Raw genomic sequence first — 26,794 nt, forward strand, 5'->3', positions numbered from 1 at the left:
TGCTCAAAATAGCACACGTTAACATATGTAGCTTAAGAAACAAGGTTCATGAAATCAATAATTTGCTAGTAACAGATGACATTCATATTCTCTGAAACACACTTAGATAATCCCTTTGATGATACAGTGGTAGCAATACAAGGTTATAACATTTACAGAAAATATAGAAATGCCGATGGTGGAGGTGTTGCTGTTTTATATTAAGAACCACATTCCTGTGAAGATTAGAGCGGATCTCATGTTAAATACTGTTGAAGTATGGCTACAGGTTCATCTGCCTCACCTAAAGCCCATTCTGGTGGGAAGCTGCTATAGACCACCAAGTGCTAACAGTCAGTATCTGGATAACATGTGAAATGCTTGATAGTGTATGTGATATCAATAGAGGTATACTTTCTGGATTATTTAAATATTGACTGGCTTTCATCAGGCTGCCCACTCAAGAGATCGCATCAAACTGTAACCAGTGCCTGCAACCTGGTTCAGGTTATCAGTTAACCTACCAGGGTAGTTACAAACAGTACAGGAATGAGATCATCAACATGTATTGATCAAAGCTTTACTAATGCTGTAGAGATTTATTTGAAAGCAGTATCCAAATCCATTGGATGTAGTGATCACAATATAGTAGCCATATCTAGGAAAACCAAAGGTTGGGCCTAATATTGTGTATAAGAGGTCATACAATAAGTTTTGTAGTGATTCCTATGTTGTTGATGTAAATAATATATATTGGTCCATGGTGTGTAATGAGGAGCAAACAGACACTGCACTTTACACATTTATGAAATTGCTTATTTAAGAAAATGACTGTAATAACGGTTAAATTCCCATGGATTGATGAGGAATTGAAAAATTGTATGGTTGAGAGGGATGAGGCAAAAGGAATGGCAAATAAGTCTGGCTGCACAACCGATTGGCAAATGTATTGCAAATTGAGAAATCATGTGACTAAACTGAATAAAAAGAAAGAAGAAACTACACTATGAAACAAAGATAAATGACATAAAGAATGATAGTAAAAAGCTTTGGAGCACCTTAAATGACATTTTGGGAAAAAAGGCAAACTCAGCTCCATCATTCATTGAATCAGATGACTCATTCATCACAAAACCAACTGATATTGCCAACTACTTTAATTATTTTTTCATTGGTAAGATTAGCAAATTTAGGCATGACATGCCATGCCAGCAACAATTGCTGACACTACACATCCAAGTATATCTGACCAAATTATGAAAGACAAGCATTGTAATTTTGAATTCCGTAAAGTGAGTGTGGAAGAGGTTAAAAATTGTTGTCTATCAACAATGACAAGCCACAGGGGTCTGACAACTTGGATGGAAAATTACTGAGGATAATAGTGGACGAAATTGCCACTTCTATTTGCAATATTTTCAATTTAAGCCTAGTAGAATGTGTGTGCCCCCAGGCGTGGAGGTAAGCAAAAGTCATTCCGCTACCTAAAAATAGTAAAGCCCCCTTTACTGGCTCAAATAGCCGACCAATTAGCCTGTTACCAACCCTTAGTAAACTATTGTAAAAAATTGTGTTTGACCAGATACAATGCTATTTTACAGTAAACAAATTGACAAACTTTCAGCATGCTTATAGAGAAGGACATTCAACAAGCACAGCACTTACATCAGTAACCCGACGATGATTGGCTGAGAGAAATTGATGATAAAAAGATTGTGGGGGCTGTTTTGTTAGACTTCAGTGCGGCTTTTGACATTATCGATCATAGTCTGCTGTTGGAAAAACTTGTGTGTAATGGCTTTACTCCACCTGCTATATTGTGGATACAGAGTTACCTGTCTAACAGAACACAGAGGGTGTTCTTTAATGGAAGCCTCTCCAACATAATCCAGGTAGAATCAGGAATTCCCCAGGGCAGCTGTCTAGGCCCATTTACTTTTTTCAATCTTTACTAATGACATGCCACTGGCTTTGAGTAAAGCCAGAGTGTCTATGTATGCGGATGACTCAACACTATACATGTCAGCTACTACAGCGACTGAAATGACTGCAACACTTAACAAAGAGTTGCAGTTAGTTTCAGAGTGGGTGGCAAGGAATAAGTTAGTCCTAAATATTTCAAAAACTAAAAGCAAATGATTCACTAAACCCTAAACCTAAACTAAATCTTGTAATAAATAATGTGGAAATTGAGCAAGTTGAGGTGACTAAACTGATTGGAGTAACCCTTGATTGTAAACTGTCATGGTCAAAACATATTGATACAACAGTAGCTAAGATGGGGAGAAGTATGTCCAAAATAAAGTGCTGCTCTACGTTCTTAACAGCACTATCAACAAGGCAGGTCCTACAGGCCCTAGCTTTGTCACACCTGGACTATTGTTGTGTGGTCAAAAACAGATTAAAAAAACACCTTATGGAACATGGGGACTGTGAAGCAACACAAACATATGCGCAGACACATGCATACACACACACGATAACATACGCACTATACACACACGTACACATGGATTTTTGTACTGTAGATATGTGGTAGTGGTGGAGTAGGGCCCTGAGGGCACACCGTGTGTTGTGAAATCTGTGTATGTATTGTAATGTTTTTTAAATTGTATGAACTGCCTTAATTTTGCTGGATCCATAATAAATACAAATACAAACCAATCATGTCAGTGCGGAGCTATACAGAGCTCTCCGCATTGTTACAAAATTTGTGAGGTGCATGGCGATGCGGTACGGAGCTTGATTTGGCCTCTGCATGCCTTTGGAGGCTCCGCAATTGCATCACACCGTCCATATGGAGCCGCCGACCACATTTTCGGATCAAGCATAAATTGGCTTTTAGTCTAGGCCTCCGCAATGGATTAGTTCACTGAGATGGGCGCAAATATATATATACAGTGCCTTCGGAAAGTATTTACACCCCTTGACTTCTTCCACATTTTGTTACGTTACAGCCTTATTCTAAAATGGATTAAATAAATAAAAATCCTCAACAGTCTACACACAATACCGCCAGGACAGCGGAGTCACTGTCCACCTTCCGGAGACACTTGAAACCCTACCTCTTTAAGGAATACCTGGAATAGTATAATAGTAATCCTTCTACCCCCCCCCCCCCCCCCTTTACTACCACTGTCTTTTGTCTAAACTAACACCCGACTTATTTCACCTGCTAGCACTGACTTGTTTAAAGAAATGTACTTATTGTGATCGAGATGTAGTTGTCCCTGATTGCACTGACTTTGCTCACAGCTGCTTGTTTGAAGAAGTGTACTTACTGTGATCAAGATGTGGTTGTCCCACTGGCTATCCTAAGTTGAATGCACCAATTTGTAAGTCGCTCTGGATAAGAGCGTCTGCCAAATGACGTAAATGTAATACCCCATAATGACAAAGCGAAAACAGGTTTTTAGACATTTTTGCAAATGTATTACAAAAAATATATATAAATACCAGATTTACGTAAGTAATCAGACCCTTTGCTATGAGATTCGAAATTGAGCTCAGGTGCATCCTGTTTCCATTGATCATCCTTGAGATGTTTTTACAACTTGATTGAAGTCCACCTGTGGTAAATTCAATTGGTTGGACATGATTTGGAAAGGCACACACCTGTCTATATAAGGTCCCACAGTTGACAGTGCATGTCAGAGCAAAAACCAAGCCATGAGGTCAAAGGAATTGTCCATAGAGCTCCGAGACAGCATTGTGTTGAGGCACAGATCTGGGGAAGGGTACCAAAAAATGTCTGCAGCATTGAAGGTCCCCAAGAACACAGTGGCCTCCATCATTCTTAAATGGAAGAAGTTTGGAACTAGCAAGACTCTTCCTAGAGCTGGCCGCCCGGCCAAACTGAGCAATCGAGGGAGGTGACCAAGTACCCAATGGTCACTCTGACAGAGCTCTAGAGTTCCTCTGTGGAGATGGGAAAATCTTCCAGAAGGACAACCATCTCTGCAGCACTCCACCAATCAGGCCTTTATGGTAGAGTGGCCAGACTGGAGCCACTCCTCAGTAAAAGGCACATAACAGCCCGCTTGGAGTTTGCCAAAAGGCACCTATAGGACTCTCAGACCATGAGAAACAAGATTCTCTGGTCTGATGAAACCAAGATTGAACTCTTTGGCCTGAATGCCAAGTGTCACGTCTGGAGGAAACCTGGCACCATCCCTACGGTGAAGCATGGTGGTGGAAGCATCATGCTGTGGGGATGTTTTTCAGCGGCACGGACTGGGAGACTAGTCAGGATCGAGGCAAAGCTAAATGGAGCAAAGTACAGAGAGATCCTTGATGAAAACCTGCCCCAGAGCGCTCAGGTCCTCAGACTGGGGCAAAGGTTCACCTTCCAACAGGACAACGACCCTAAGCACACAGCCATGACAACGCATGAGTGGCTTCGGGACAAGTCTCTAAATGTCCTTGAGTGGCCCAGCCAGAGCCTGGACTTGAACGAACATCTCTGGAGAGACCTGAAAATAGCTGTGCAGCAACGCTCCCAATCCAACCTGACAGAGCTTGAGAGGATCTGCAGAGAAGAATGGGAGAAACTCCCCAAATACAGGTGTGCCAAGCTTGTAGTGTCATAACCAAGAAGACTCTGGGCTGTAATCGCTGCCAAAGGTGCTTCAACAAAGTATTGTGTAAAGGGTCTGAATACTTATGTAAATGTGATATTTCATTTTTGTATTATTAATACATTTGGAAAAATGTCTAAAAACCGTTTTTTTGCGTTGTCATTCTGGGGTATTGTGTGTAGATTGATGAGGGAAAAAAACGATTTAATCCATTTGAGAATAAGGCTGTAACGTGACAAAAATGTGGAAAGTCAAGGGGTCTGAATACTTCCGAATGCGCTATGTGTGTGTGTGTGTGTGTATATATATATATATATATATATACACACACACACACAGTACCAGTCAAAAGTTTGGACACAGCTACTCATGTAAAGGTTTTTCTTTATTTTTACTATTTTTTACATTGTAGAATAATAGTAAAGATATCAAAACTATGAAATAACACTTATGGAATCATGTAGTAACCAAAAAAGTGTTAAACAAATCAAAATATATTTTCAATTTGAGATTCTTCAAATTGCCACCCTTTGCATTGATGACAGCTTTGCACACTCTTGGCATTCTCTAAACCAGCTTCACCTAGAATGCTTTTCCAACAGTCTTGAAAGAGTTCCCACATATGCTGAGCACTTGTTGGCTGCTTTTCCTTCACTCTGCCGTACGACTCATCCCAAAACATCTCCATTGGGTTGAGGTCGGGGGATTGTGGAGGCCAGGTCATCTGATACAGCACTCCATCACTCTCCTTGGTAAAATAGCCCTTACACAGCCTGGAGGTGTGTTGGGTCATTGTCCTGTTGAAAAACGAATAATAGTCCCACTAATCCCAAACCAGATGGGATGGCGTTTCGCTGCAGAATGCTGTGATAGCCGTGCTGGTTAAGTGTGCCTTGAATTCTAAATACATCACAGACAGTGTCTCCAGCAAAGCACCCCCACACCATAACACCACCTCCTCCATGCTTTACAGTGGGAACTACACATGCGGAGATCATCCGTTCACCCACACCCGTCTCACAAAGACACAGCGGTTGAAACCAAAAATCTAAAATTTGGACTCCAGACCAAAGGACACATTTCCACCGGTCTAATGTCCATTGCTCGTGTTTCCTGGCCCAAGCAGGTCTCTTCTTCTTATTGGTGTCCTTTAGTAGGTTTCTTTACAGCAATTTGACCATGAAGGCCTGATTCACACAGTTCCCTCTGAATAGTAGATGTTGAGATGTGTCTGTTACTTGAACTCTGAAGCATTTATTTGGGCAGCAGTTTCTGAGGCTGGTAACTCTAATGAACTTATCCTCTGCAGCAGAGGTAACTCTGGGTCTTCCATTCCTGTGGCGGTCCTCATGAGAGCCAGTTTCATCATAGCGCTTGATGGTTTTTGCGACTGCACTTGAATAAATTGTCAAAGTTCTTAAAATTTTCCGGATTGACTGACCTTCATGTCTTAAAGTAATGGACTGTCGTTTCTCTTTGCTTATTTGAGCTGTTATTGACATAATATGGACTTGGTCTGTTACCAAATAGAGTTATCTTCTGTATACCGCCCCTACCTTGTCACAACACAACTGATTGGCTCAAACGCATTAAGAAGGATATAAATTCCACAAATTAACTTTTTAAGAAGGCACACCTGTTAATTGAAATGCATTCCAGGTGACTACATCATGAAGCTGATTGAGAGAATGCCAAGAGTGTGCAAAGCTGTATTCTAACATCATATTTCTTCGTCCCTGATCCACCAGGAATCTGGCCATCTTGGGAGCAGGTCTGATGGGTGCAGGTATTGCCCAGGTGACTGTGGACAAGGGCATTCACACCGTCCTGAAAGACACCACCGTGGAGGGCCTGAGCAGGGGCCAGCAGCAGGTCTACAAAGGGTGGGTTTACCAGAGAGCAATAGCACACTGCTAACTAGCTATCGATGCTACATCGGCTACACAATGTTCTGGTTGTCTGGCATATGGGATCACAGAGGGGAGGGATGCGGTTAAAACTCCTAGGAATGGTTTCCTACAGATTAAGCCTGGTCTTGGATTTAGAAGCATTTTTATTGGAAATTCTATATTTTTTGTACCGGACTAGGCTTAATCTGTGTCTGGGGAACCGGCCATAGTTCACCCAAATTACAAAATGACATATTGGTTTCATTACTCTGTATGCAGTCTATGGACAAGGTATGACAGCAATCCATGCTTTGGTTTAGTTTCCCTGGCACTGTTTCCGCATGCTTACGTTTTAGTATTTGTGGCACAAATCCCATTCAAGTCATGGGACCGATATTAGCATTTTTCGCGCATAATGTTAAAATCATTTGTGACTTTGTTGAGCATCACAATACATTTTAGATACTTTTGGATGATTTGGACATGATGCGTGAAATGCTAATATCCTTCTCATGACTTGAATGGGATTTGTGCCACAAATGCTAAAAGGTTAGCATGTGGAAACAGTGCCATGGAAACTAAACTAAAGCATGAATTGCTGCCATACCTTGTCCATAGACTGCTTACAGGGTAATGAAACCAATATGTCATTTGGGTGAACTATTACATTACTTACAGGAGCAATTAGCCATCCTGGGAAAATCGACAGATTTTTCACGTAGTCGGTTACTGGACCAACGCTCTTAACTGCTAGGCTACCTGCCGCCCGGTTCCCTATCCCTTTAAAGCATAGTTGGAGTTGTTGGTGAAGGAACTAAATGAATGTTGTTGAACCTGCCCTAATCTCTCTTGACAGACTGTTAACATAAATGTAAATCCAGTAACTGACGCACACAAGATTTGGTTCTGGGTACCGATATTAAACCTGCCCTCACTTTCCTCACCAGCCTCAATGACAAAACCAAAAAGAAAGCCATCACGTCATTTGAGAGGGACTTCACACTGGCCAGCTTAACTGGCCAGTTGGACTACAGCGGCTTTGAGAAGGCTGACATGGTCATAGAAGCTGTGTTTGAGGATATCAACATCAAACACAGAGTCATCAAGGAGGTTGAAGCTGTAAGTAGCGCTGAATGTTAAAATCAGGGCTGTGTTCATTAGGGCATGCAACGGAAAGAGTTTTCTAACACAACATAAATAAGCATTTCTTATTGGACAAGATGTTTGTTTTAAATTAACTTTTGTGTTTCATCGCAGGTGATCCCCCCTCACTGTATATTTGCCACCAACACATCTGCTCTCCCCATCAAAGATATTGCTGCTGCTAGCATGAGGCCAGAAAAGGTATGTTTACTAAGAGTTCAATAGGGAGCAGACGTCTAGAATTACCTCTCTACATGTTTTTTGTGGTTGGGGCTGGGTACTGTGACAGCAAAACATTCTTTGTAAGTAAGCAAGTCTTGGACAACTATGCCTTGTCTGAGCCAGAATGGTTCAGAGGGACAGGAGCCTCTGTACCGTGAGCAGGGCTCAAAATTATTTAAAAAAATCATAGCACTGGTGGTCCCAACTTTAAAAAGTTAGGAGCACCACATGAAATTTAGGACACCAGATGTATTTTTATAATTGATTGAGAAACTGCCTATATGGATTCTAGCTACTTTTGAAGCACATGTTGTGCCCTAGAAACTAATTTGTAGTACTGTAAATACATTTGTTTATTATAAAAGCTCAAATGTTGTTACGAATACCTATCATTGAAATTACAAAGTCATTTGTGGAGTATTAGGTTTCTAGATTGTGTAAAAGCACTATTTTCCTATTAAGATGCATTACATTGAAAATTGTACACCGTCTCTTTGAAAACATCAGGAGATATGTCATTCATTCATTTCTATGATCATTGATCTCCTGAAGAAGCTATCTCTTTTCCTTTCTTTCTGTGCCCCCAAATGTTTGGATATACTGGTAAAGTTACCAGGTAGTTAGCTAGCTAGCCAACGAGGTAACATGACTGAACAAAGTGTAAACAATCGTTAACGACGTTGAGTTTTAGAACTGCCCACGACATGGTTTATGAGTGTAAAATGCAGTATAGGAAAATAGAAATGTTCCACTGGTAATATGGGTCACATCTTTGACCTGGTTAAACTAAAAGCAAGCCGTTTTTGCAGTAGTAATGGTGCAACCATGACGCTAATGAATCTGCACTCACTTGTTTCTGTAGGGTACTCTGAAACAACGGTACAGTGAAGCCTTATCATTACAATCATTGTTATCTGGGAGATTTTTTTCATAGTCGCACAGTGCTCCCAAAATAAAACTCCTGGTCGCACAGCAAAATATTTTGTTGCACTTTAGAGCCCTGACCGTGAGGCAGCTTGATGTACAAGTAAATCCCCTGGACAGGATGCTAGTCTGTCACAGGGCTTTACCCCTAATCCATCTTCTTGGTTGAGTGCCAAGCAGAGAGGCATCAGGTCCCATTTTTTGTCTTTGGTATGACTCGACCGGGGATCGAACTCCCAATTTCAGTGCGGACACACAAGGCCACTGAGTTGGTTCTTTTGTATAAATGGATACAGGTAAATAATAATAATAATAATAATAATAATATGCCATTTAGCAGACGCTTTTATCCAAAGCGACTTACAGTCATGCGTGCATACATTTTTGTGTATGGGTGGTCCCGGGGATCGAACCCACTACCTTGGCGTTACAAGCGCCGTGCTCTACCAGCTGAGCTACAGAAGTTGTATTGTATTCTCTATTCCTGTAGGTGATTGGCATGCACTACTTCTCTCCAGTGGACAAGATGCAGCTGTTGGAAATCATCACTACAGATAAGACCTCTAAAGACACCACCGCCTCTGCTGTAGCTGTAGGCCTGAAGCAGGGGAAAGTCATCATCGTTGTCGGGGTGAGTGAGCTTCTGCTTAGTGCTTACTTTCTGTATTCTTCCTAAGCGTGTTGATAAGCATAATGATGCTAATACATGGATTTTATATATAAAGTGCTTTTCATGGGCCCATAATAAGTTGTGTTCTTTGTTGTTTGCAGGATGGACCTGGGTTCTACACCACCAGGTGTCTTGCTCCTATGTTAGCTGAGGCAGTGAGAGTACTACAGGTTAGTGTTATTACACACACACAAACTGGACGTGTCCGAATGCCCATACTAGTGTACAACATACTTCACCTGCATACTATGTATTCTTCATCGCATACTATTTAGCACGTACCGTTTAGTAAAAAGTATGCAGTATGCCACAACGCAGTAGCGGCTCCTTACTGGCTGAGTAGGTGGGGCGGGGCCGAGTGCAGGTGGATTTTTCCAAATTCAACAGGCATGCATCGCATTAACCAGCTAATTTCCAATTCGATAAATTTCTCTAAACTCTGAATAGAATAGCAATGGAGTTATACGCCTTATCAGGCTGGTTATAGGCAGACTATCACATTCAACCTATACCATAGCCCATCTATCCTATTTTAAAAAGGACTGAAGACAGAAACTGAACATTTGGTTTCATTTCAACATATTTATTAGTGAAACCAAAGTGCTTTAACATATATACATTAAGTCAAATAGCCTAGTACACACACAAAAACGTTTCAAATGTTCAAATCAAAAGGCGATTACACAGAAAAGCGTGGACATTCGGGTACAAATTCAGAACCGCTGGACAGCAACATAATAAACTAAAGCACTGATCATTGGGAACGAGATCAGAATGACTGCTAAGGCTTGCTCCATAAATTTAATAATTAAATGGGTAGCCTCGCAAAAGGCCTGATTAACATGACATCAATAACGCAGCCATATACCGAGTCCCCGGTGCCGACACATTCAGAAATCAAAAGATGGTTTAGGATTTACTTTAAAAGCTCTGAGGAAGGCCAAGAGAACAAACACTTTTCAATGAGAAAACAGAAATCCAGTTTGGTAAAAAAAATACTTCGGTTTTCAAAGATGTAGCCTGTGATGGAAGGAGCACAAAAACGACTTAGCCTTCATTTGAACACCACCGCAGAAGCTTCGCTATTTGGCATCTTCCCAATTAAGTAGCCTAGTTTTGTTGTTTGGCTACTTGAAGAGAACTAGGCCCTATCACTCGCAGCCCACCTCTTCCAATGCATTGTGGAAAAGTGTGCATCGAATTCTACTAGATGAAAAGCTGAAATTAGTATAATATCTTGGCATTTAAACCGTACTTGATCTTTGAAAATTCACATACTATAAAATGTTCAATTTTTCGCATACTGAGAATTTGTCATGCGCTATTGCGTTGTTTTGCATTATTGGTTAATTTCGGTAGCCGTATGACATCCGATCCGGGCATTTAAAGTATACTTGAGTTTCAAAATGTCACATACTATAAAACATTTAAAAAATTCGCGTACTCAAACTGCCTATTATTTAAGACGCAAGTATGAGTATTCAGAAACAGCCACTGCATTGGGAAGGTGTGGGTATTGCATACGTCCAATAATAACAATAAAACAGATATTTACCTGTATGTCTGTGCTGTGTGTGTTCTCAGGAGGGAGTAGACCCCAAGAAGCTGGATGCCCTGACCACAGGCTTTGGGTTCCCAGTGGGTGCTGCTACACTGGCTGACGAGGTGGGTATTGACGTGGCTGCCCATGTAGCTGAAGACCTGGGCAAAGCATTCGGCTCGAGGTTCGGAGGTGGAAACGTTGAGGTGCTGAAGACTATGGTGGAGAGAGGATTCAAGGGTAAATTCTTGCTTGCAGGACTTTGAGACGAAGACTCTTTCTTAATCAATATTTCCTCGATCCCTTGCATCCTCTCACCTTGCCTTTTTCTCAAAATGCATTGGGAGGGACTTTAAATATTGTCCTCCATTGAGGTTTGAGAAGGAGTCAAGGAGAGAGAGGACGCGAGGAATCTAGGGAAAATTGTGGGAGCCAAATGCTATATTGGTAATGCATGGTCATCATTGGTATATCTGATACCGAATTTATTTAATCAACAGGCCGCAAATCAGGAAAGGGCTGCTACGTCTATACGCCAGGACTTAAAAGCAAAGATGTCAACCCCGATATTGAAGACCTCTTGGAGAAATACAAATTGACACCAAACCCTTTAGTGTAAGTAGTAACCACTGGGGAATTGTCTTCTCTAAAGCAACTTAAAGTACATTGAATGCATAAAAACTAAAAATCTGCATTTGTTACCAACTGAGCCACATAGGATCATACACTCACCACACCACCACTTAACCCTGTCTGTATCTTCTCCCTCCAGGTCTTCAGACTCTGATGTCCAGTACCGTCTGGTCTCTCGGTTCGTCAACGAAGCAGTTATGTGTCTGCAGGAGGGGATCCTGAACGGCCCTGTGGAGGGAGACATAGGAGCTGTGTTTGGTCTGGGATTCCCCCCCTGCCTTGGAGGTGAGTGTTCATTCCATACCAGGGGTATTCATATACGTTTTTCAACCACTCCACAAATTTCTTTTTAACAAATGATAGTTTTGGCAAGTCGGTTAGGACATCTACTTTGTGCATGACACAAGTAATTTTTCCAACAATTGTTTACAGACAGATTATTTCACTTATAATTCACTGTATCACAATTCCAGTGGGTCAGAAGTTTACATACACTAAGTTGACGGTGCCTTTAAACAGCTTGGAAAATTACAGAAAAGGATGTCATGGCTTTAGAAGCTTCTGATAGGCTAATTGACATAATTTGAGTAAATTGGAGGTGTACCTGTGGATATATTTCAAGGCCTACCTTCAAACTCAGTGCCTCTTTGCTTGACATCATGGGAAAATGAAAATAAATCAGCCCCCAAAACATTTTGTAGACCTCCACAAGTCTGGTTCATCCTTGGGAGCAATTTCCAAACGCCTGAAGGTACCACGTTCATCTGTACAAACAATAGTACGCAAGTATAAACACCATGGGACCACGCAGCCGTCATATTGCTCAGGAAGGAGACGCGTTCTGTCTCCTAGAGATGAATGTACTTTGGTGCGAAAAGTGCAAATCATTCCCAGAACAACAGCAAAGGACCTTGTGAAGATGCTGGAGGAAACAGGTACAAAAGTATCTATATCCACAGTAAAACAAGTCCTATATTGACATAACCTGAAAGGCCGCTCAGCAAGGAAGAAGCCACTGCTCCAAAACCGCCATAAAAAAGCCAGACTACGGTTTGCAACTGCACATGGGGACAAAGATCGTACTTTTTGGAGAAATGTCCTCTGGTCTGATGAAACAAAAATAGAACTGTTTGGCCATAATGACCATCGTTATGTTTGGAGGAAAAAGGTGGCAGGCTTGCAAGCTGAAGAACACCATCCCAACCGTGAAGCACAGGGGTGGCAGCATCATGCTATGGGGGTGCTTTGCTGCAGGAGGGACTGGTGCACTTCACAAAATAGATGGCATCATGAGGAAGGAAACTTATGTGGATATATTGAAGCAACATCTCAAGGAAGTTAAAGCTTGGTCACAAATGGGTCTTCCAAATGGACAATGACCCCAAGCATACTTCCAAAGTTGTGGCAAAATGGCTTAAGGACAACAAAGTCAAGGTATTGGAGTGGCCATCACAAAGCCCTGACCTCAATCCTATAGAAAATGTGTGGGCAGAACTGAACAAGTGTGTGCGAGCAAGGAGGCCTACAAACCTGACTCCGTTACACCAGCTCTGTCAGGAGGAATGGGCCAAAATTCACCCAACTTATTGTGGGAAGCTTGTGGAAGGCTACCCAAAATGTTTGACCCAAGTTAAACAATTTAAAGGCAATGCTACCAAATACTAATTGAGTGTATGTAAACTTCTGACCCACTGATTTAAATAAATAAAAGCTGAAATAAATAATTCTCTCTACTATTATTCTGACATTTCACATTCTTAAAATAAAGTGCTGATCCTGACTGACCTAAGACAGGGAATTCTTACTACGATTAAATGTCAGGAATTGTGAAAAACTGAGTTTAAATGTATTTGGCTGAGGTGTATGTAAACTTCCGACTTCAACTGTATAAGCCTGGAGGTCCGGAGAGAGTACTACTGGTTTTCTGTTCTATATAATTAATTCTGATAAATTAACTGCGCCCACCTGGTGTCCCAGGTCTAAATCAGTCCCTGACTAAAAGGACAATAATGAAAATCAGCAGTGGAACTGGACTCGAGGTCTAGATTTGAATATTCCTGCTTTATACTATGCTATATGGCACTTACAGTACAGTGTGGGTGTACATGTTTAGGATGTGTATCTAATCCCTGTGGGAATTGAACCCATGACCTAGCACCATGCTTTTACCAGCTGAGCCACACACACAGGATGATCACTTGACATGCGCATAAACAGCTCTAGTGTTGTATGTGGTGTTGAACTCTTTTCAGCTTTAATAGTAGGCAGAGAGCCTTTTGTTGTGCTACAATTAGGAATGTTATTTTACCTTCTCTTTGACCTTCCCTGTTTAGTCCTTTCCGGTTTATGGAGCCGGACTTGACTGAAATAATTTGACTATCCAATTTTAGTATTACAGACTGAGCTATCAGATATGCCTATATTATAATATTATGCTTTCATCATGGGATGGCCTTTTGAAAAGTGTAATCCTACAAACATCGTTTTAACCTTCTCTTTAAACCTTCTCTGTTCAGGTCCTTTCCGGTTTGTGGATACCTTTGGTGCCAACAAGCTAGTGGAGAAGATGAAGAGGTATGAGGAGGTTTACGGCAACCACTTCACCCCGTGTCAGCTACTGCTGGATCACGCCAAGGACTCCAGCAGGAGATTCCACAAGTGACTTTCCCCACCACCATGTCCTACTACCACCTAATAGCAGGCTGCCATTAGAATGTGCATAGGCCATATATTTGTCTGTTAAAGAAATAAGCACTGAGTTTAAAGAGATGGTTCGGGATTTTGACAATGAAACCCTTTATCTACTTCCCCAGAGTCAGATTAACTCGTGAATACCATATGCTAACTAGTTTAGCGCAAAGACTGAAAGTAAGCTAGTGCTAACGCTAGTTAGCATTGGCTCGTGAAACTACCTCTAACTTCCTTCATACTGGATGCAGAGACATAAAAAGGCTATCCATGAGTTCATCTGACTCTGGGGACATTGATAAAGGGCTTCATTGCCAAAATTCTGAACTATCCCTTTAAGTTAAAGTTTGGATTGCAGAAGAGAAATCATGAAAGTGGTCAGTTTTTACAAATCACCAAACAAAATAAATGTTTTCAAGTTGTCATCAGAGATTTCAGAATTCATGACTAACAGAAATAGATTTTTTATTGTTTGGTTTGTTTTTGTATTTTGGGAACATTATTTGACGGTTTACTTTTTGATAGTATTCTACTGTAATATCCATCTGAGGCAGGTGTAGACTCAAGGGGCAATCTTAGTCTTCCCACAATGCAAATGTAAATTAAATCCATGGTTACATCCCAAATGGCACCATATTCCCTATATAGTGCACAACTTTTGTTCAGAGCCCTATGGGGCCCTGGTCTAGGAGTGCACTATAAAGGGAATAGTGTTCCATTTCAGCCTTAATACGTGACTGGTGTAATCCTACTCCTCTTGGCTTGTTCATGTTTTATTGATTGTCATCTACTAATGAGGTAAACATAGGTTTTTAAAAAACATTTTATCACGTTGGTCTTTATTCCATGGTTTGGGCAGTGATTGTATAAATATTTTGAGACAGTAAGTTAATAAATAATTATGTTAAAGTCATGTGTAGGCCTATGTATATTCTTTGTTTTTCAATTAATGAAAATCAAATTGGGCTAATCGGGTAATTTGTTTATTAGGGGTATTTGATCACATTTATTAAAGAATTGCAGTAGGCTACACCTAGTTACAAGATTTTGTTTTAAAGCGGCAATCAGCAGTAGAAACAATAACGTGATCCCCGCCCCTGTTTCGGTAAAAAGCTGAGGGATGGGGCTGGAGTAATGTCACAGCTCTCCAATTCACAGGCAGAGCTATGATGCAAGGACTGGCCATCCATTAAATTATAGCTTTAACCATGTTTTGAGGCTATATTGTGTTTGTTTATATTTACTTGGTTTACAGACATTGGAGTAAAACAAGTTTGTTTTGTGTTCAGATGGTAGGACATTTGAACTAAACTCATGAGGAATTTATAAGTTATATAAGAATCAATGGGTACATTCCAGTTTAAGTCCAAAAATGTATTGTAGCAAGTGCTGATTGCCCCTTTAATCAAATTCGTTGTGTGAGTCACATGTCTTGTTCCTATTGTCTGCAGCAGAGGTAAGGGTGTGTACGGGGGACTGGGGACGTATACAGGGTTGGGCTGGCCTACGGTGGTATTTTTTAGCGGTGGTGGCGCAGCATCCTTTGTACCATGAAGCCTTGGTGCGCTGCATGTGGATTGATGAGAAGGGTGGAGGCAGTTATCGTTGTCAGAATCAAGGAGGATATTCATCAGATTTTGAGAACGTACATGTAGGCTACGCAGGGTATGTCCGTGTTATTAAGTGTGTCCGAGTACAGAATGTTACCATTTTCTGCGAATGACATGAATTGGCTTACCACCTGGGTACCGCTCGGCGGAGGATGCTGCGGTGTAAGACGTGAGTCATCTCCTTGATGCGTGATTAGCGACGTATACGGTGGGAGTGTTGCGGAGGAATCAATTTTCATTTTTACCGTCAAGGATCGAAGGAATAAATATGTCGAGACAGTGCGAGGCTGTGAAGGTGGTGGTGCGATGCCGCCCATTCAACAGGAGAGAGGAGACGATGGACAACGATAACATCTTGGAGGTGAATACAAAACTGGGGCAGATCACATTGAGAAACCCAAGGGCGTCACCTGAAGAACTCATGAAATCATTCACCTTTGATGCGGTCTATGACTCTGAGTCGAAGCAGAGCGATATTTATCATGACACGGTCAGACCCCTTGTAGACTCCGTGTTGCAAGGTTTCAACGGGACCATATTAGCTTATGGGCAAACTGGGACAGGTAAAACATACACCATGCTAGGTATGCCCACAGACAATGAGAGAGGGATCATCCCAAATTCATTTAACCAAATTTTTACACAGATCTCCAGGTCTCAGAATCAGCAGTATTTAGTGAGGGCATCCTATCTAGAGATCTATCAGGAGGAGGTCCGGGATCTGTTATGTAAGGACAACAACAAGAAACTAGACCTCAAAGAAAACCCAGATTCAGGTGTCTATGTCAAAGACCTGTCTTCGGTTGTCAGCAAGAATGTCATGGAGATCGAACATGTCATGAACATAGGAGACCAGTCCAGGTCTGTGGGTTTCACCAATATGAATGAACGCAGCTCGCGGTCCCATGCCATCTTCATGATCACGGTGGAGTGCAGTGAGAAAGGTGCAGATGGAGAGGACCACATACGGGTTGGGAAGCTGAACATGGTTGACCTGGCTGGCAGCGAACGCCAGAGCAAGACAGGTGCTAATGGGGAACGCCTGAAAGAGGCCACTAAAATCAACCTGTCCCTCTCAGCACTGGGTAATGTCATCTCTGCTCTGGTTGATGGGAAGAGCACACACATCCCTTACAGGGACTCTAAACTTACCCGCCTGCTCCAGGATTCACTAGGTGGCAATGCTAAGACGGTCATGGTAGCCACTCTGGGACCAGCGTCCAAGAACTATGAAGAGTCCCTAACGACCCTAAGGTATGCTAACAGGGCTAAAAATATCAAGAACAAACCCAAGATCAATGAGGATCCAAAGGATGCTCTGCTGAGAGAGTTTCAGGAGGAGATCACCCGCCTGAAGGCCCAACTGGAGGAGCGAGGGATGCTGGCAAAGGAGAGGAGAAGGAGGAGGAATAGCAGAAGACTGACTAAAAGTATGATTGTTGAGGATGTAGCCCACAGAGAAAGGGATGCGGAACTGTGGAAGGCTCTGGAAGCGGAATGGGAGCGGAATGCGAAATACTATATAAAGGAAGAACAGGAAAGCAAGATGAAAAAGGAGGAGGAAAGTATTATAGCGATAAGTAGATGCAACTCCATGGATAACTCTGTAGAGGGCAGTCCCCAAAAAGTTGTTACATCCAGAATACCGATACATAGATTTAGCTCTGTGGAGGATAGCCCCAAAAAGGCTCTTCCCACCAGCACCCATAGCAGCCCAGGGGCCAGAGAGAAATGGAAGCCATTTGGTGAAAAAGAGCAGATGGAAAATGAAAGGATGATGGAAGACATGCAGAAGGAACAGGAATCCATGGAAAAAATTATTGAGAAATATAAGGTGACAATAAATATATTATTATTTACTCTGTTTATGTATATGAGACAATAATGGGCATTTTGATATCATATTTAATATGAGCAATGATTAATTGGTGATGATAGAGCGCATCAGTCTTAACAATAATATATTATCCATATTGCCACGTGTCTCCCTCCAGGCTATGGAGAGCAAAATATTGGCTGGGGGAAAGAACATTATTGACCACACTAACGAGCAACAGAAGATGCTGGAATTGAAGAGGCAGGAGATTGCAGAACAGGTGGGAGATCATTTTTTTACATTTACATTTTAGCAGACGCTCTTATCCAGAGCAACTTACAGTTAGTGAATACATATTTTTTTTTATACTGGCCCCCCGTGGGAATCAAACCCACAACCCTGGCGTTGCAAACGCCATGCTCTATCAACTGAGCTACATCCCTGCCGGCCATTCCCTCCCCTACCCTGGACGACGCTGGGCCAATTGTGCGCCGCCCATGAGTCTCCCGGTCGTGGCCGGCTGCGACAGAGCCTGGATTCGAACCAGGATCTCTAGTGGTACAGTTAGCACTGCGATGCAGTGCCTTAGACCACTGCGCCACTCAGGAGATCATCTATAAACCAATATGCTATGCCTCTAGTATATCAGAAATATTGCTGTGTCTAATGACCATGTTGAAAGTGGTAAGTCTATATAATATAATGTTTCTCAATGTGCATGCAGGTTTATGCATTGTTTCTTTTCTCTGTGTACACATATCTTAGATTTTGGTCAGCATCATGGAGGATGGCTATGATTTTGAAATGTATTTTTAAAAAAGTAATAAAAAAAAGTAATCTCATATTGTTTGAGTGTAGGCTAGGCCTAGCTCTATTGTGTTTGCATGAATGAACCATGACTCCACAAAGGAATTTCTCTGGAATAAAATGTATTTGTATTTAGATAAGACGGGAGAGAGAGATCCAGCAGCAGGTGATGGCTCAGGATGAGGAGACAGGAGAGCTGAGAGAGACCTTCTCCTCCCTGCAGCAGGAGGTGGATCTCAAGACCAAGAAGCTGAAGAGGGTAAATGGATGACTAACCAGTCCTTCCATATCCAGAAAGCCCATCTAGTGTAGGATCATTATTATGACCTCATGTTTAATTTGAAGTGATTTGAGACAGTGTTTTGATCCAAAATCCTATTTCCTAAAGGATGTTAATATTTCATGGTCTTATTTTGGTTCTCCTATTGTGTTTCCTCTCTCGTTGATCCAGTTGTATGCCAAGCTGCAGTTGGTGAAGGCTGAGATTGGGGATGTCATTGATGAGCATGTAGTAACCAGACAGGAGCTTGAGCAGACACAAAATGAACTCACCAGAGAACTCAAGTTCAAGTGAGTATTAATAACATGTAATCATGCAAGCGCACACACGCACTCAACACACACACTACGCCAACTTGGTAAACTTTTCACAATATTTTTTATGTTTTACCTGCAGGTATCTCTTAATTGAGAATTTCATTCCTCCCGAAGAAAAGAACAAAATTATGAACAGGCTTCACTTTGACAGTGAGGAGGACCAGTGGAGGTTTAGGCCCTTTGTAACTTCAGAAAGGTCAGTGAGTTATAATAATAATAATAATAATAATTAGTCATTTAGCAGACGCTCTTATCCAGAGCGACTTACAGGAGCAATTAGGGTTAAGTGCCTTGCTCAAGGGCACATCGACAGATTTTTCACCTAGTCGGCTCGGGGATTAGAACCAGCGATCTTTCGGTTACTGGCACAACGCTCTTAACCACTAAGCTACCTGCCGCCCTAGTTCACCCAGTCAATACTAGTCTATACTACACTCTTAGAAAAAAAGGTGCTATCTAGAACCTAAAAGGGTTATTTGGCTGTCCCCATAGGATAACCCTTTAAAGAACCCTTTTTGGTTCCAGGTAGAACCCTTTTGAGTTCCATGTAGAACCCTCTACACTATTCTCTGCTAATGTTATTGGTACTACATATTATTGACTGGCGCTGAAAGGACAGCTCCGCTAATCGGACAGGTATAAAGATAGCGGTGTCCAGGGCGAACTTTGTGGTGCTGAAAGGACAGCTCCGCAGAACCAGTTACAGAAATGTCACTGATTAGGGTAGGCACACTTAGTCACAATTTGATTATTTCCTTGTTTCACAAGTCTAAAATAAAAGTATAAAAAATGTGTCTACTTTGTCACAATATGATATTATATATACTTTTCTTTTAACTTCTTAAATAACCCCTAAACTAGCCTTTCCTCCCGTACACATCTTATTGCAGTAAATCGGCTCATCAGGTGAAACGAAGGCCCACTTCTGTGGTGGGATACAAGAGACCTATCAGCCAATATGCACAGATGGCTGTCACAACAGGAGCTCCATCTAGATACCGGGTGGGTTAGTGCTAGGTTTTTTATCCATGGAAATTAAGTGTAGTGTATTTTTGCTAAATGTATTAGATCTGCTAGATGGAAAATATCTAATCAGTTGTATTTGACAGTATATGAGTTTAAAAAAATCAATTTTGCTCATACTTGAGGGCCATTGACATACTGTACTGACTAATGTCTAGAATACAATTTCCACCCAAAAAATGTAATCATCAATTGCAAATGCTTTCCATCGTCACTGCTCATTACATTAAACTTCCTCTCTCTTTCTCTCTCATTCCTTATTCCTATAGGCTGAGAATGTAATGCTCCTGGAGCTAGATATGAGCCCACCCACCATGTACAACCTCAACCTTAACGGAGCACACCTGGAGCAGGCCTTTGGAGGTCCCGGTAGCCCCAGGAGAGACCTGCTAGTCAACGTCCCCTTCAGGGACAGGACCACTGCATCAGGAAGGGTCCGAAAGTCACGATCCTGGTGAGTTACAGTACCTGTAATAACCTGGTGAGTTTAACCTGCATGGTGAGTTTAACCTGCAGAGGCGGACTCTCTTAGAGTTGCTACATTAACTATTATCTGATTAGTCTTTCCTACTTTACTAATAATTGGCAGCATTTAGAGAAATGAATATCATAATTTTATATGCATTAGTATTGCTGTTAGGCCTACTCTTGAGACAGCAGTTTTGTGATAGTCTTTGTTGCAGCTAAAAATCCATATGAAAGGATCCATATAAGAAGATACTCAAGTTGCCAGCTCAATAGGTAATACGTATACCCTCTTCTTCATTCCCAGGTACCAGGCACCACGTTCATCCTCTTCATGCGTCTCATCCTCTTCATCATCCAGCTCTATAACACAAGGACCCCAGATCCAGTGCTCTCCTCACCCCCAGAGACCCTCCTCATCCATCTATACTCCATTGGAAGGTGCCATTCCAGGGAGCCCCTGATTATAGAACATTCCAATGTATATCATATATGCCTATTTGCTGTGTTACATTATGCAATCAACAATTTCAAAGTATATTATTTCACCAAATACAATTTGTCTGTAACCAAAAGTTTTGCATAATACTTTGTGGAAAATATAGTAAAGCTGAGCTTTTCATTATTTTATCTTTTTTCTGCTATCATTATAGCTTATGCTGATGATGACTAACGTAATGTTTAGCTTTTGATGTATTGAAACATCAGAATAAATGGTACAAACTGTTAAATAACATGTATGAACCTACATTTTTTTAGGGAAAAGGGAAAATACCTGTTTTTCAAGTCAAATGAACTGCCATTGACAAAAAATAGGGAGAAGAAGAAAAAATCACCAGCCTTAAGGGTTTTTATTAATTGTACTAATTTTAGAGGATTTACTCGCTAGGCTAATATTCTATTCTATTCTAGCCTAAACACCGCCATCTCCCCAAAATAGTCACATGTTCTGACAGTAACAACAGTCATGGTATTATTTTATTAGCTATGTATTTTTTTTTATAACAAAGTAAAACAAATGTGTTTCAATACTCCCGTGTTTGCCAGTGACAGCTGTCATTTGTACAGTAAGATTACGTATCTCTCAATGTCACATGACACACTCCTTACAGTAAAAGCCCAATATGGCAGAAGCAGCGGGTCTTGCGCGGTAACTAAAGCAACATTTCAACACACTGTCAAATTCAACACTAATCAGCGCAAGACCGCAGCGATGAGGGAGAGACAGAAGAAAAAGAAGGGGAGGACATGGGCAGAGGCTGCTAAAACGGTATTTACTGTCGTTCTGTTCAACGTTTGTTGTGCTTGTTTTCCCTTCGCTCCCACTTGTACAACTGTTTATGAGTTCATGACCCGCTGGTGTAGACGAAATGTTGCGTATGCAACGCAAGGCCTGCTTTTCGGCTAGCTAAGCACTGGAAGTCCATCAAGATTGTCTTGACAGTCTTGTGGATTCATTTACAGCAAATAACTATATCAATGTCTCCATGTAGTTTGCTTTAGTTGCTGAAGTTGTAGATGGGAAATTTACAGAATTATTGTTTGGACCGCAGACGTGGAGCATTACATGTCTGTGTTTCGCTGTAAAGTAAACACCGAAGTGTTGCGCGACCGTAGCTAGCCAGTTAGCAAACTATGCTAGCTCTAAAATTCAGTTTGACAGCTTGTTCTGAACTAATAAAATACATTGAAACATAGCCGTTGTCAAGTGTCTAGTTCTCCAGCCTAGCTCTAATCGCCCTATGTCGATGGACATAAGCTATAACGCTAGCTAATGACCAATGAACGACAGCTAGCATGGTAGTAGTAGCCAGCTTGCTAACTAGCTAGCTAACTACTTATAGCTAACTAGTAGCTACATCAGTAGTGTTTATAAACTATTTATAAAGTTGCTTTAGCTACCTGGTCACTGTATTGGCCATTCAGTAATATTAAAATGCTTAGCGACCTATAGCTACATGTATTAGCAAATCATTACTGTTACTAGTTTTGATTAGCTACATTGTGTAAACAAGACACACTAACATAGCTAGCTAGCTAACAGTAGTTAGTTGACAGCTGACAGTTCGCCTACTATTCATATGAAAACCTTTGTGACATCAAAGATTTTTATAACTAAACCAAGATAGACCACAGCCTGTTGTTTCCGATGGGAACAAATTAGTCATAGTGGGCAGAACAAGCAAGGAATCAGAGCTAAGCACGAGCTAGCGAGATCTTATTTGCCTGTTCTAGCAAGTATCTGCATATTTCCGTTAGGGAACGCCTACTCTGTGAAGTGCGCGTGTGCAATAACTCAATTCGCCTTTGCACTCCTAAAGAACGCGATTTTTTACAACTTTGGCAAAGGGTAAGGTCTACAAAACTTAGTCGACTCAGTTCAAAACAGATTCTAGTTTTGGGAACTGGAAACTGTATTGAGACTAAATCTTTCATCGATGAGATAATTTGAAAAATGTCGGCCAAAATCCATCTCCTTCCATCTGCTCCCACTGCTGGCCACTGGGTTTCCTCTCACTACCATATTTGGTAGTAAGTGGAAACGCCAAGCAGAAGCTTCACATTTTATACATTAGGTGAAATATCTGTCTCATTGTTCTATCTGTGGTGACATGTCATCATGGCTATAATTTTGGCTAGCTACATCAGCTATTATGGTGGTGATCTTGCTCAGACTTTCTCTTCTTACACGTACACAAAGGAAGTGAATCATGCTTTGGTGAGGCCATTGAGGTCTGTTTTATTCCCAGCAAGTAATATATTCTCTTGACAATGGGCAAAAGCATGCACTAAATCATTGGGCAGGAGTTGTTGACAGAACAGAGGTTGACTTCATGTGTAAACAAACCACACCACTAATGAATGTAATGTGCTAAAATCTCAGGGGCCGTATGCGTAGGAGTGCTGATCTAGTATCAGGTCCTCCCTGTCTATGTAATTTTATTCATTGTGATCTAAAAGGCAACACTAATCCTAAATCAGTACTCCTTCTCAAAGTCAGAGCTATGACATGACAGCACAGAACTATAGAACACCTCAGTAGAAGCTTGCTCAATTGCTACATGACATGCTAATTTCATACCACTAGGCCCTAATTTCATACCACTAGGCCCAACTATAGAATCGTGGGTTTATAATGTGTAGTAACACCATAAGCAATGTGAATACTAGTCTAGGACAGGTTGACGTATGTTATTATCTTTAGGCTAGAGGTTGTTTTACATACTCAAGTGGTTTTAGGTATGTATTACACATTATTACACTGCAATCCATTGACAGAGTTTGTGCTGTATTCTTTCAGGTATTAGAAAAGTACCCCAACACACCCATGAGCCACAAAGAGATCTTACAGGTGATCCAGAGGGAGAGACTGAAAGAGATTAGGTAAATGAACAGTCTCTCATATGTCTTCTGTGTGTTCTCAAAGAAAAGGTCCCTTTTTAGACCCTTTTTAAGGTTCCTTTAGGTGTCCTCTGTTAGTCCCCATCACAGTTTTGACTTCATTTTTGATACACAAGATCAGCACACTAGGCCTAGTTTTGTTTATGAATAGCAACGCATCATTTCTTCTTGTTTGATTGATTGCTAATGTCCTTTCCCTTTTTATTTTCTTCTTCTTGGTAATTATTACATTCACATCATTCTAATGATTTCCTTTCTTTCTTGTTTAATTTTTTCACTCTTGTCATCCAGAAGGTAAGACAAAGCTAGTTTTGCCCCTCCCTCCCTTAACAAACTGACTAAAATGTTGTTTGTTTTTCCTGTTGCATGTTATTAACAACTTGTACTTGTAACAACAAGTTACAACATGTGATTAACAACATGTTCTTCCATGTCAGGTATTGTTATTTCAGGCAGCACAGCCTAATAATTTCAGCTGAATCTGTTATACTCTGAATACAGTACACTGGCGCCTGATTCACACTATAGGGCCAAACCGGGCCAGGCTGAGCTGTACTGGGTTGGCCAGCTTGGCCTGGTTACACATCCACCATAGTTGCTGAAACTATGCTGGAAAGGACAATGTGAAAAGGAAATGTCAGAGCCAGCACAGTACAGTTAAAGTCGGCTCTGTAGTGGCCAGTCAGCTGTCTGCTTCATTAGGTGTAACTGGCTGTGCTTTCCTCTTCTCCTGTTATCTAGTGGTACTTCTCCGCTGGCCTGTCTCAATGCTATGCTCCACACCAACTCTCGCGGTGAAGAAGGAATGTTCTACAAAGTACCTGGACGAATGGGGGTCTACACACTGAAGGTCAGTTTCAAATTTCTATAAATCTAAAGCGTCAGAACCAATAAGTGCCGACATATCTCTATGTGAGATTGACATGCCATTTTTTTTACTAATAGTCAGCGCCACATTGTCAATAATTATGCTGTTAAAAGCATTTATGATGACACTGCTTCTCTTTGGAAGGAGAATGAAAAGTAGAGCAACGTTATGACTCACACAGCGAGCTTGTCAAACAATTGGAAATTCACATGAATCATTATTAATTGCTCTGAATGTTAGGAGTCATTCAAAGCAGTCCGTGTTATGGGGGTGTGTATATAATATCTTATTGTGGTGTGTATGTTATATAATATGTGTACACTGAGTGGACAAAACAGTAAGAACAACTTCCTAATATTGAGTTGCTCCCCCTTTTTCCCTCAGAACAGCCTCAACTCGTCGGGGCATGGACTCTACAATGTGTCGAAAGCTTTCCACAGGGATGCTGGCCCATGTTGACTCCAATGCTTCCCACAGTTGATTCAAGTTGGCTGGGTGTTCTTTGGGTGGTGGACCATTCTTGATACACACAGGAAACTGTTGAGCTTGAAAAACCCAGCAGCGTTGTAGTTCTTCACACAAACCGGTGCGCCTGGCACCTACAACCATACCCCGTTTAAAGGCACTTAAATATTTTGTCTTGCCCATTCACCCTCTGAATGGCACACATACACAATCTATGTCTCAAGGCTTTAAAATCCTTCTTTAACCTGTCTCCTCCCCTTCATCTACAATGATTTGAAGTGGATTTAACAAGTGACATCAATAAGGGATCATAGCTTTCACCTGGATTCACCTGGTCAGTCTGTGTCATGGAAAGAGCAGGTGTTCATTATGTTTTTGTGTATAATGTGCTGTATTTATATAATTTGTGTATAACGTATATGTATGTTGTGTGTCTGTGAGTAGAAGGACATTGGGGACGTGGTGAAGGAGCTGTCTGAGGAGGGGTCCGAGGAGGACGGTAGTGATAATCTGTCTGATTCCCAGGGAAGCACAGAGAACAACAACTACACTAACAACCAGGAGGGCATGAGGGGACAGTGGAGGAGGAGAGGTATGCTACTACTTCACAATATATTTATAACATCACTCTCTTTTTTGATTAGGAAATAGGGAGGAAGAGAGGTGGGATACTGTATATTTCACAATATATTTATTAGCTTCACCTTTTTCCATGATTAGGCTATATTATTGCAGTACTTGAAATTGACTGAAATACAGTGCATTCGGAAAGTATTCAGACCCCTTGACTTTTTCCACATTTTGTTACGTTACAGCGTTATTCAAAAATTGATTAAATTGTTTTTTTCCTTCATCAATCTACACACAATTCCCCATAATGACAAAGCAAAAACCGTTATAGAATTTTTTTTTGGTGCTAATTTATTACAAATAAAAACTGGAAATATCAAATTTACATAAGTATTCATACCCTTTACTCAGTACTTTGTTGAAGCACCTTTGGCAGCGATTACAGCCTCAAGTCTTCTTGGGTATGACACTACAAGCTTGGCACACCTGTATTTGGGGAGTTTCTCCCATTCTTCTCTGCTCTGTCAGGTTGGATGGGGAGTGTCGCTGCACAGCCATTTTCAGGTCCCTCCAGAGATGTTAGATCCGGGCTCTGGCTGGGCCACTCAAGGACATTCAGAGACTTGTCCCGAAGCCACTCCTGCGTTGTCTTGGCTGGGTGCTTAGGGTCGTTGTCCTGTTGGATGGTGAACCTTCACCCCAGTCTGAGGTCCTGAGTGCTCTGGAGCAGGTTTTCATCAAGGGTCTCTCTGTACTTCGCTCCGTTCATCTTTCCCTCGATCCTGACTAGTCTCCCAGTTCCTGCTGCTGAAAAACCTCCCCACAACATGATGCTGCCACCACCAGGCTTCACCGTAGGGATGGTGCCAGGTTTCCTCCAGACGTGACACTTGGCATTCAGGCCAA

At 41.4% G+C, this 26,794-nt stretch overlaps 3 protein-coding genes across 3 annotated transcripts in view; all 3 read left to right on the forward strand.

Annotated features, from left to right (window-relative positions):
* The window catches only part of LOC311145500 (trifunctional enzyme subunit alpha, mitochondrial-like), a 31,030-nt gene extending 15,852 nt beyond the window's left edge, over positions 1-15,178 (forward strand). The window contains exons 12-20 of the mRNA XM_084181754.1: positions 6,305-6,439; positions 7,393-7,564; positions 7,703-7,789; positions 9,225-9,365; positions 9,506-9,574; positions 10,989-11,184; positions 11,445-11,559; positions 11,717-11,862; positions 14,094-15,178. Coding sequence (XP_084037880.1) covers positions 6,305-6,439; positions 7,393-7,564; positions 7,703-7,789; positions 9,225-9,365; positions 9,506-9,574; positions 10,989-11,184; positions 11,445-11,559; positions 11,717-11,862; positions 14,094-14,239 — 1,207 coding nt within the window. The 3' untranslated portion in view covers positions 14,240-15,178. The remainder of the gene's footprint in view (positions 1-6,304; positions 6,440-7,392; positions 7,565-7,702; positions 7,790-9,224; positions 9,366-9,505; positions 9,575-10,988; positions 11,185-11,444; positions 11,560-11,716; positions 11,863-14,093) is intronic.
* A 539-nt stretch (positions 15,179-15,717) lies between these two features.
* LOC311145262 (kinesin-like protein KIF3B) lies at positions 15,718-21,311 on the forward strand. The gene is made up of 8 exons (XM_084181498.1): positions 15,718-17,709; positions 17,870-17,971; positions 18,635-18,757; positions 18,950-19,068; positions 19,175-19,291; positions 19,986-20,097; positions 20,388-20,572; positions 20,891-21,311. Exons 1-8 carry the CDS (start codon positions 16,144-16,146, stop codon positions 21,045-21,047), a joined length of 2,481 nt encoding a protein of 826 aa, XP_084037624.1. The 5' UTR covers positions 15,718-16,143; the 3' UTR covers positions 21,048-21,311.
* A 395-nt stretch (positions 21,312-21,706) lies between these two features.
* The window catches only part of asxl2 (ASXL transcriptional regulator 2), a 29,770-nt gene continuing 24,682 nt past the window's right edge, over positions 21,707-26,794 (forward strand). The window contains exons 1-4 of the mRNA XM_084182007.1: positions 21,707-21,853; positions 23,885-23,967; positions 24,727-24,835; positions 25,763-25,910. Coding sequence (XP_084038133.1) covers positions 21,797-21,853; positions 23,885-23,967; positions 24,727-24,835; positions 25,763-25,910 — 397 coding nt within the window. The 5' untranslated portion in view covers positions 21,707-21,796. The remainder of the gene's footprint in view (positions 21,854-23,884; positions 23,968-24,726; positions 24,836-25,762; positions 25,911-26,794) is intronic.

This window comes from Coregonus lavaretus (genome assembly GCF_964263955.1).
Source record: "Coregonus lavaretus genome assembly, chromosome: 18".
In the NCBI taxonomy this organism is placed as follows: Eukaryota; Metazoa; Chordata; class Actinopteri; order Salmoniformes; family Salmonidae; genus Coregonus; species Coregonus lavaretus.